The following is a 10946-nucleotide window of genomic DNA, read 5'->3' on the forward strand; positions in this document are numbered from 1 at the left end:
AACCATGTTGAATAATCTCCGGGAACACCATAATCTGGTGTTAAGTTCTTACAGTCTCTTATAGTCAGCACAAGAAACAAGTAAGAAATAAGGTCAGCTTAAAGCGCCGCACTAAAAGGACGCATTACACTTACAGTGATGATGTGTGCCACTGTCATGTGCATCAATCATACGTTCCCTGAGATGGCATCCAGTCATAAACACAGCTGCACATTAATACAAATGTAATATAGATGTGCTTTTCTACTGCAAGCATCATTCACCCATTCATACACACACATTCTATGCCTAAGCTCATTTAACCTAACCTCACACACTCACACTCCAACCAATGCACTGGAGGCAACTCAGGGTTCAGTATCTTACCCAGCGATACTTGGTCATGCAGAAAGGCCAGACGTCACTGGACTTAAACTCCATCTCTCTGCTTGCTAGCAGAAAGTGCTGCTGCTTTCAGCAACCGGCATTTTGGATATTTTGATTGGCGCGTGACCAGAGCCTGACAACCAATCCTATTGGACTAGAGCGAGCCAGTCAGTCTTACAATGAGAGCTTTGTTAGGACCAGCGGTGGAACAATCAAGTATTGATGCATTTATTGTAAAGCTTTAGTTCATTTTTATTTAGCAGGCTTAAAAATATATGATGCTGTATTATTTTTAGATAAAGTTACCCAGCAGTATAAACAGTAAGTAAAATCACCTCCAGATGCAACATTAAAGCGATATTCACATGAATGAAAATCTGATTATGTTGTGTATTTGTCTCTGCGTAATGAGGAGAGTTTGTCCTGCATAAAATAGTTTTTAACCTTCACAAAAATGAAAAACACCCAGACTGTGGTTTTAAAAATATTAACTGGATTTTTAAAAGTGGGTTTAATTTACAGAAGAATGAAACACAAATTTGTTTATTCAGTAGTGGGAAATAATTATACATTCTTCTTCTGTCAAGCAAGGTAACAGATTTACTGCTTCAACAACATATGGACCAATCTTTCTTATATATATTCATGTATGTAGGGTACTTTTACTTTTGGTACTTTAAGTATAATTTGGTATTAAAGTATCTGTGCTTAAACAGGGACTTCTAGGTAAAGGGTCAACATGCTTCCTTTCACAAAAGTACCTTACAAAAAGTACCTATCAGAGGTACTTTTGAAAGGTACTTTTTGTCATTACCTGAAAACTTTCACCAGCAGGGGGCAGCAGTTAACATCTAGTGCAAAGATATTTCTGATCTGCTGCTGCTTTTTTAAACGTTTAATATTTCCTTTTAACTCCGCCCAAATTTCCTCAAGAGTAAATTGTGAAACAAAAATAATGATTTGTCTGGTTGACTCACTACACCATCTAGTGGTGCTAATTTGCATGGCATAAAAGTACAGCCTGACCCTAGTTCACCTTCAGTAGGTATCTCTTCAACACAGTACAAAGATGTTTTGGATATAAAGTCTTAGCAACCTTTTTTCATATTCTTGAGCTTTAAACACTTATGCAGCTTCTTTTTGAGTAATACACCCATATGGAGGCTCAGGGGGCCTGGAAATCATATTAAATGTTCTCCACTCTTCTACAGTGTATTTATTTCTGATCAAATATCCTGATTCAATGTTCTCATTATTTAAAACATGCGTATTTTAGAGATTTTAAAATTGCAATATAAGATTAACATCTTTTTAATTTTAGGACTTCAGAGCCTGGTGTGAGACATCCTGAAACCTATAAGGCCTCATTTTCAGATTAATGAATTCAAAGCCTTGTTAATTTTTAAGAATCTGCAGGAAGCCTGGTATTTAAACACACACTCACACACAGACACACACAGAAAACCAATGAGCATGACATTTCAGCGCGCAGGTCAGTGCTGTGCATCCTCACCCTTCCAGCTGCTGTGCGTATCCACGGAGACAGATGTCAGCAGAGGCAGCGGGCTGAGCGGCGACCGCCGAGGTCCAGAGCATCCCTCGTCCGCCTCACATTGGCAGACCACCCGAGGAGGAGCAGTGCCGCGACTCCACGATCTGGGTCAGAGTCATCCTGAGGAAGGACGCAGACATCACAGGCCCGCATGGATCCTAACATCCAGCCGCAGTCGCAGCATCCTCCTCCTCCTCCGTCTGCTGCTGCTTCGGATGCAATGAATTCCACCGAGACTCAGACGGGAGCAAATCCATGAGGTTCTCTCATCCACGCTCGACGACGGCTCTCTGCTGCTGTATGAGAATCTAACTGCATCAAGCATCAGTGAAAGACTGCCTCCTCCTCTTCCTCCTCCTCCTCCTCTCCCTGCCTCTGCCTAATTCACTGCTTTATCGCTCTATTTCTGTCTTTCTCTAATGCTCACCCATATTTCCACTTCACTGCGCCCTCTTCCTCTCTCTCTCCCGCTCTTCCTCTCTAATTCTCAGCTGTGTCTCAGCGCTCCGCTCAGCCTGTGCCCAGAGGATGTTGAACATGTGTTCAGGATGGGGGTTGGGGGACTGCTGACTTCATAGGTGGCACTCTTACTTCTCCCACTGATAGGTTAGGGAGGACGGCACCCTGCACTAACTGTTTAAAGATAAAAATCAGAGCCTGGCCTCTTTTTTTTCCCGTCTTTGTAAACGTTCTTATATTTGAAGCAAACACTTGCTTAGATGAGATTAACCATGAGGCTGAAGGAAATCTGTGGAAGGACAGCTCTGCAGGAATGAAATGAGAGGAGGGATGAGTGAGTACTCCACGTTATAGAAGAAGAGCAGAGGGGAAAGGGAAGATGTGGGAGGCAGAATAAAAATGGACAAACAGTGGAAAGAGGGAGGGGGGAGGAGAAAAGAGAGCTTTGGAATATTTATAGAAGACTGAAGCGGAGAAATAAGCTCTATTTCTGTGCTGTGACACCCGGTTGCATCTCGGATGATGCACTGTCAGGCTAAGTCAAATCAAAGGCATCCTATGGTACCTCTGCAGCAGCAAGCAAAGAGAAATTTGCCTTTATTTCGAGCAGATTACACATTTCGTTCAGGCTTCGGTGGCAAAGCATCTCTGATTCCGGGATCTGCAGAGGGAAGAGTGCTTAATCAAAGAAATGATGGCCTTGTGACAATCATGAGAGCCGCTAGACTGAGTTACAAAACGAGCTTAATGTGGGAGGGAGAAGAAGGGGGTGCACAAATATGAAATCCAAATAAAAAATCCTTTCCCTGTTAGCCGAGGAGGAATGAGTCAAAATAGATTCAATGTTCCAGACACGTCACTCTGACTGCAAATTTAAAAACGTACATTCATACGTCTGTGTGCGCGCGTGTGTGGAGAACAGGATACCTCTGGGCTTATGCTGTGACCTAGATAAGGCCTTGATGCTCCCAAGTCTGTCAGGCAGAGTGTATCCGACTGTGTGTGTGTGGCATCCCATAGAGTAAATGCATGTGTGTCTAAATGCAGAAGAGAGAGAGAGATGAAACGAAGCTGCACGGCTGCGATGCCCGTGTGACTAAGAGCCTCAGCTGGATGACATACAAAGAGGTGACCGTTCACACAGCAAGAAAGCTAATCCAAACACACAGGGATACAAAAACTGCAAGTCTTCAGCCTCTCGCTGCAACCTTACGTCACATCGAAAGCAGAAAACCTGCAAAATTACACAACATAACGAAAGCATAGTAAACTCAAACCCTGAAGCCAAAGCTCGTCCCTCTCCGTGCAAGACTCAGTGAATCACCCCTCCTCCGTTTGGGTGTAAAGCTTAACAGCTTAGCGCCCACTATGGATGTAGATTAGATTGTTACGGGCTCTTAGATTTCCCTTCCATATGGCATAAAATTAAACACTTCTGAGGCTTTTTACCTCCATATAGCCCAGATTAATATAACATAATGAACCAAACCCATACCCCCTTCACTCTATTACTCTGCAGCTATTCAGTACATTATGTAAAAATGACAGGAATCATTTCGCCCCAGTTAATTCTTGACCTGTCCTCTGGCCAGATTTGTCATTAAAGGGTTAATCCCGTGCAGCAGGATCTCTGAAAATTTAACAAAAGGACAGAAAACTCGGCAGGCTTTAAACGGGCGCGGGACAAAAATAGCCGTTTCTCACACAGATGGCGACTCTCCCACAGAGTCACGCATGGCAGAAAAAATGATGGGAAAAAACTCATCAGCAGAGACTCATCAGTAAACACAACTGTCCTATTTGCTCCAAACAGGAAATGACACATATGCATGTGGAAAGCGATGTCTCCAATTTCACTCTGGAGAGCGACACGCTCAAAATGTCACCATTTTCACTCTTTGGCAAGTTCAGAGACTTTGAAGTAAATACTCCCAAAGCAGGAAGGCATTCAGAGGTCAGGTGTGTTATTCTACACAGACTCTTGAAAAAAAAAAAAGCACCAAAAGTATAAAAATGGCAGTAACTCATAAACGGTTCAACACTCCTGTCAAACTCGTTGAATTAAAGTTGACATTCTGCACTTCAATCACATGCTGTTTGGTTGATTTAAAATCTACTTATGGAGTTACATAACAGTATGTCTTCTTCTTCTTTTGGTAACTCCCTTTTAGGGGTCACTGCAGTATTCCTATCATACTCCTCTGATCCACCAACCATTCGCATGCCCTCCTTCACTACATCCATGAATCTTCTCTGAGGTTTGCGTCTTCTTCTCCTGCCTGGCAGCTCCATCCTCTGCATCCTTTGTCCAAACCTTCTCAGCCTTGTCTCTATAACTTTGTCTGTCGTCTGCCAACGTCACAGTTCACAGACGCTAATGCCTGACCTTACCCGTCGACCTGTCCATCACCTCTGCAAACAAGGAACTCAGAGCACCCTCACCTTTGACCCCATCCGTCATTCCAACTCCACCGCACTCTATGTGAACTTGTGAAAAAAATACCAAAAGAAAAGCATCAACTGTTAAACTTTTTATTAAATGTGATGTTTTTAGTCTAAAGGTAATCACACAAACTGATCAGTCATCACTCAGTGTTTCAGTTTCCCTCGGTGAGTTTATCTATTTTTTCAGTTCTTCTGACTGACTTTTTTGCTCATTTATTTAACAGGCACCACAGCGAGGAGTCACAAAATAGTGACTCTGTAGGTCAAACTGGGAGGAGATGATGCACCAGAATGCCTCATGTTTTATTAATAAAGTTTAGTGTATTGATGACATATCACAGGAGGGAGAGGAATATGATATATTGCTATATCAGGGGTTCGTCCTGCTCTGGGGAAACACAGAGGTTCATGAATCTAAATCTGAGAACCCTGAAAGTGAAGATCTCCTGACTCAAACATTACTTCAAATAGAAAAACTATTGATGCTATAAACTGTATTTGTGCAGCGGTAGAACATAAAGCAGCACCGGTGGTACCTGAGGGCTCAATAACAGTCAGTTTCCATGGTAACGGAGGCGGAATCTATCACAGATTATCGACTTTAGTTTTTGTTTTCACATGCGGATCCTGCGCTGCTCTTTCCAGAACTCGGCAATCCCCTGAGACAGAGCATACTCTGCTAGGCCCCTGCAATCATGGGGGGTGAACCCCACCAAGGCCGTGCCCTTCATGCTGACCCCCTGTCTCCCTGCCAGCTCGGCGACCCTCGCCGTGATGAGGGAAGCCGGAGCGTGACAGTACGACTCGCCGCCGATGCTGAAAGACGGCCAGGGTTCACCTGCGGTGAGGTGATCTGGCGGGGTCCCCTTCACGCTTTCCACATTACAAGCGATTTCCACAGCGCCCCCGTGTGGTAGGGCCAGCACCTGCACTCCAGGCAGGCCTCCCGGCATCGACTCCCTGATGGCTTTGGCGATGCTGCGCCCCAAAGAGACGTCCTGGGTGTCAATTGTGACATTGCAGTTCATGACGTAGGGACTGGCCCCGACACCTGCAGGAGATCAGACGAATCGGAACTAAAGGAGCTTCTTAAAATCAATAACAACATTTTTTGCAGATTTTTATTAGTGAGACAAAAGTTGCATAGCAATCCTCTTCCTTCTGAAGTCTTATTCACATTCAGAAACAGATTGTTCTACTAGTGCTCTGCAGTCCTCAGCCCTAAAAAATGGTCAGAGTGGCAGAAGCTGTACTGAAAGCTGAAGAGGAATGGACACAGCACAGTCCCCCGTGTCAGACAGAGCACTGCCCAGTCTCACAGACTACATGTCTATCAGGTGGTGTGAGGTGAGCCAGGACTAGTCTCTCCAGCACTGCATCAGATGTGAAGTGAGGTCAACTGGTTGACAGTCATTTTTCTTGGATAGTGACGACTTCTTTGGTACACGTAGCTCACCAGATGTTCTCCGGAACACTATGAATCCTCGATCTCCCGTCTTGTTTGCCTCCGGTAAATTATTTTTTTTCTTTACAAATCCAGCAGTGCTTATAATAGAGACTAAATGTTGCAAAGGCAACAACAGGATACCTCGGCTGTGTGAATCTGATGCTTAACACCTTTTAGTTAGATTCAAAATTTGCTAACAGGCTCAGTGGCCTGACTTTTTTTTTATCTGGTAACACGTCAATGTTATTTTTTTTAGCTGTGAACTTTTCAGATTTTTCCTTTCAAAGGTCAGAATAGAGAAGGGAGACACCCTGTGTTCAGACTAACAAACAAACACAGATAAAGTCACCTGTGTTGTGTAATCACACCAAAGAAACACTCTAACCTTCATTACCTGCTACCTCTGGCTCACCTGTGAGGCCGAATCGTTTCTGTGGCTGCGGCCCCACGTCGGCCCTGATCGCCCGCAGGTCCGGCGTCTTCTTGAACCAGCCCATCTCCTTCCTCCTGTGCGCCAGCCCTCGCTGTAAGGGGAAGTCTGCCCAGCCAAACAGGAAGGCACTGGTGCCCCGGACCCTCTCTGTAAGTCCCTGAGCCACAGCTGAGCCCAAGCAAGAGCACAGACACATTTCAGCTGACTGGCATACGGAGTGCACGTCATCACGTGCACACAAATTCAGAAACGCAAAGGTGCAAAGACCGTGACGGACCAAAACACACCCGCGGGAATATAATTCAGACGGATGGAAAATATGGACACATGGGCTGCTTATTACATGCATGCACGAATACAGTGCTTGTTAGTGGGTTGACCAATTACCATTTTTCAATCACACCACACAGATTAGCATACAGAGTGCAGTCTGCAGGCATGAGGGCAAAGTGTTGAGTTATTGCTCATTATCAGATAGACACATTGCTGCGAAGTCAGCTGGTAAACTGTGAAAGTAATCAACAGCCCAAGAAAATAGAAAAGACGTCACATCATCAGCTACATGCAGGTGAGACATGCTTGTAGAGACACAGTGGATGAGCTCATGACAGAAAATGAACTAAAAATAAATTACAAGCACTGGCAGCCAGTGAGGATTTAAAATATAGCTGTGATTCCCAACCAGGGGTACATGTTAGATAGGATTTTAGGGTTATGTGGGAAGTTGTGTTCAACTAATCTAAAAAAAATGCAGTAACAAGTAGATCTTAAAATATTTTACTGGAAAAGTTAGCAGCGGTAGCAACAGGGTAAATCAAATATATAAATGATTTAAATAGGTAGATAAATAAATAGTTAAATAATGACTGGAAAGAAAGGGTGAAGGCTTGAATTTATAAAATAACAACTAAACCTTTGAGAAGTTTTCATATAATAAACAAATTCAAATTTTAAACAAATATACCGGATAACTGTTGAAATAACTCACCTGGCTAACAGTATGGAAACCTTTTTTTAGCTAAACCACTAGCTAAAAAAGCAAGGCTAGCAGTTAAAATCATTAGCCGAAAATGTGCTGTCTGTAAATAATTAGAACTGCTTTTTAAAATTATAATGAAGGGGGGAAATATCCAACTATTAACTTTTGAAAAGAGTAAATAAATAAAATTGTTAGCTTAACATGACGGACAAATGGTTTAAATGGCTAAAAAATTATAAATAAAAAGTTTTAAATACTTAGCTAAAGGATATCTGGCTAAAAGTTGAAATTATTAGCTAAAACATAATTAAATGATGTTAGCTAAACAAATAAATAATTAAAACTACAAGCTTACTACAAGTATGGATAGCAATTAAAAACATACGATAAAAGTATGGATTAACTGAAATACCAAAAACAAAAACTATGAATGAAAGTAGGGTTAGCAGTTGAATATTAAAGGGTTAATAAACACAGGAATTATTAGCTAAAAGTGTGAGTAGTGGAAATTTTTAGGTGAAATAATGGAGAAACTCAGAAGGTTAGTCAAACAATAATTAGTTTGAATGAACACTTCATTTGATGACGGGGTATTTAAAGAGGGTACAGTGTTTCAGGGGTACATTAACTCTCAGGAACACTGTGAAACACATACCGAGCGCCTCTTTAGTACAGTCCTCTGCCCTCACCTCCTCCCCCAGTGGGTAGATGGGTATGAGGTCAACAGCGCCCATGCACGGATGGACTCCTGTATGAGTCTGCATGTCAATCAGCCCGCACGCCTTCTCGCATGCACACAGGATCGCCTCCGCTGGAAAACATTAAAAAACACCACCAAATAAAAGCTGCAAACTTTGACTGCTTTCACTTTTAAGACTGTCATGTTTCGGACAAGGATTCGTAGAAATGATTTTTTCCTCTGTGATCCTTGTTAGAAAAAGGTTCTTACTGGGGTTTTTTTATGTGTCTTTAAATCCCTCACAAAGCTTATTAAAGGATTGGAAGCTGGAGCTGAACCCATTCATCCATCTCTCAGGAGCAAGAGAGTGAATATGGAACATGTTAGAAGAACAAATACAAAGAGGACTTACTGATTGAGTCGATGCTGGACACAATAGTGATGACAGAGCGGTTGTAGTCATAATCATTAAAGATGTTTAACACCGTGGTCCCCTCACGCCTCACACCTGAAGCACAATAAAGACAATACATGTGAATAAATGTCTAATAACAGGTTATATTTTACAGGTAAAGGGCAAATTTAGTGCTTAGAGTAGGGTGGTTATCTGATTATCATCTGGCGCCATCATGGATGACATAACTGCGTACAGGCAGTGATTTTACAGCTAAGAGTTGGGTATATATAGTGGCTTGCCCTTCAAACTGAGGCTGTAAATAGTTTACCAGCAGTTAGCTCGTGTTGAAATCCAAACGTTTTTTTCCGCTGGTACCTTGAACTCACCTTCAGTATTGTACAAAGCTGCCTTGGCCACCGTCTCCACCAGATCCTTCCTGCGAGCTTCAGAAACATTGAGGAGACACGCCACCAGTCTCCTGCCCAAAGAGCTCGAGGCCATGCTTTATCAGGTATGCAGAACTGGGAAAGCAGAAATGCAGCCACTCATTAGATGAAAATTTGAATGTGTAACCAATAAAACTCAATCATGGGAAAAAGAAAGTCCATATTCTTTCAATTCCAAGGGTTCATATATGAGAACATTTTTAAAATCCTTAACATTATTTACCAGTTTCAGATGACCAACTCTATCTGTCAGACAGATGGCCTCACATTTCACTCTAGAATACTTTGGTATGCAGAAGAGTTCATGGTCACCTCAGGCCAACCCTCCACCACTGTGCTTGACAGTTGGTATGAGGTATGATCAACACTTCTGCCCTTAAACGTTTTTTTTTTCTTTGTTTGTTTTTATAATTTAAGCCCCCAAAATATAATTAAAATAGTAAGTTTAAAACTACTACAGTTTTCCAATAAAGGTACTTTTTGTACTTACATGTTGTGGTACAAACTGGTACCACATGAAAAAATGACTAGTTCTAGTTGAACAATTCACAAAAAAATATATTTAAGCTAAAAATGGCTGCATTAGTTACATTTTAAAATTTGTAATTATCCCAGCATGTATCAAAGTACCAGGTGACATTTTCCCCATGTTTTTGCTGTTGCACCCACTTCTTTGAGCTCATTCCTGTGAGAAGTTCAGGAGATACTGTTTTTATTTCAACTGTTTGATGATAAATGGTATAGTTCATAGAGCTGCATCTTCATCCCATCAAAAAATGAAGCAGTGAAATAATACTTCTGATTTTTAATGCAATTCTAAGTGTAACATGGATACTCAAGCAGCAACAGAATAAGTACATGGGCTATGAAAAGTTCTCCAATAAATATAAGCTGCTGCACAGTGTGTTTAAAAGCTGAAGTTACCTCCCAGCAGATGAATGGAACTCTTCTTATGTGCAGAATGACCTGATAGATTCGTTTAAATGGTTAATTATAAGTCATATAATTGTTCAGTGCAGCTTATGGGAATTATTAAGCCGAGTGGTGGTGCAGTGGTTTACCCATTGTGTTTGCACATCTGTTTGCACAGCTGTAGAACATGTACAAAGTCCAGCCTGGTGTAAACTATTTTGCTGTGTTATGTAGGCGGAACCAAACATGTCAGTGGAACACTTGAAGTATGTGCAGCGTTTATAAGGAAAAAGGGGCAATATAAACTATTTCTGCGGGAAAACACTCACTTTGCACTCGCTTTAGCGCAGCCGCTGGGAACCCACCCACATCAAGATCCACGGAAAGGTAAACACGTTCATTTTATGTGTTCAGCTAAACTTTGGAAGTCTCAGCACAAGATGGTTCCACCCCGATCCCAACCATAGACATTTTGATATGTGTTTATGTATGTGCAGTCCTCGTATGTATTTTTTAAAAATAAAAAAGGTCTGGGGTGTAAATATTTTTTTTCTGGACATGCTGTTACCTACTTATTATTTTTGGAAAATAATACAAATTCCATAAAATTATGAAAACATTCGAAAAAAATTAATTAGTGGTTTAATCAGTGTCAATTTTATTTATGTTTTATATCCATAAATCTCCTCGGTTCACATCGATGACAGTTCACGTTTTTCACCACAAACGTGGTGTTTTATACGATTGCTTTGTTCTTCTCTTGGCGTCGGTAGACCGCGCGGACGAAAACGGAAATACAAAGGAGGGACTCATCCGATTCCTACCGACGAG

At 41.8% G+C, this 10946-nt stretch overlaps 2 protein-coding genes across 6 annotated transcripts in view; both read right to left on the reverse strand.

Moving 5' to 3' along the window:
* LOC146370307 (nck-associated protein 5-like) overlaps window positions 1-4028 on the reverse strand; it is a 103665-nt gene extending 99637 nt beyond the window's left edge. Inside the window, exon 1 of one of the 5 annotated variants that reach the window (XM_084908670.1) lies at window positions 1880-4028. The gene's annotated coding sequence lies outside the window, so the exon portion shown is untranslated. The remainder of the gene's footprint in view (window positions 1-1879) is intronic. The other 4 variants (XM_084908669.1, XM_084908668.1, XM_084908671.1 and 1 more) reach the window with 4 other exon arrangements.
* An 858-nt stretch (window positions 4029-4886) lies between these two features.
* Window positions 4887-10876, reverse strand: ftcdnl1 (formiminotransferase cyclodeaminase N-terminal like 1). The gene is made up of 6 exons (XM_084907663.1): window positions 10445-10876; window positions 9144-9278; window positions 8773-8868; window positions 8337-8492; window positions 6682-6870; window positions 4887-5873 (listed from the first exon to the last, which is right to left on the reverse strand). The coding sequence occupies exons 2-6, from the start codon at window positions 9256-9258 to the stop codon at window positions 5437-5439; spliced, it is 993 nt and encodes a 330-aa protein (XP_084763789.1). The 5' UTR covers window positions 9259-9278; window positions 10445-10876; the 3' UTR covers window positions 4887-5436.
* Between the last annotated feature and the right edge of the window lie 70 nt (window positions 10877-10946).

The sequence above is a fragment of the Perissodus microlepis genome, chromosome 16, assembly GCF_051167445.1.
Source record: "Perissodus microlepis isolate ML-2025 ecotype Zambia chromosome 16, ASM5116744v1, whole genome shotgun sequence".
NCBI classification, from domain to species: Eukaryota; Metazoa; Chordata; class Actinopteri; order Cichliformes; family Cichlidae; genus Perissodus; species Perissodus microlepis.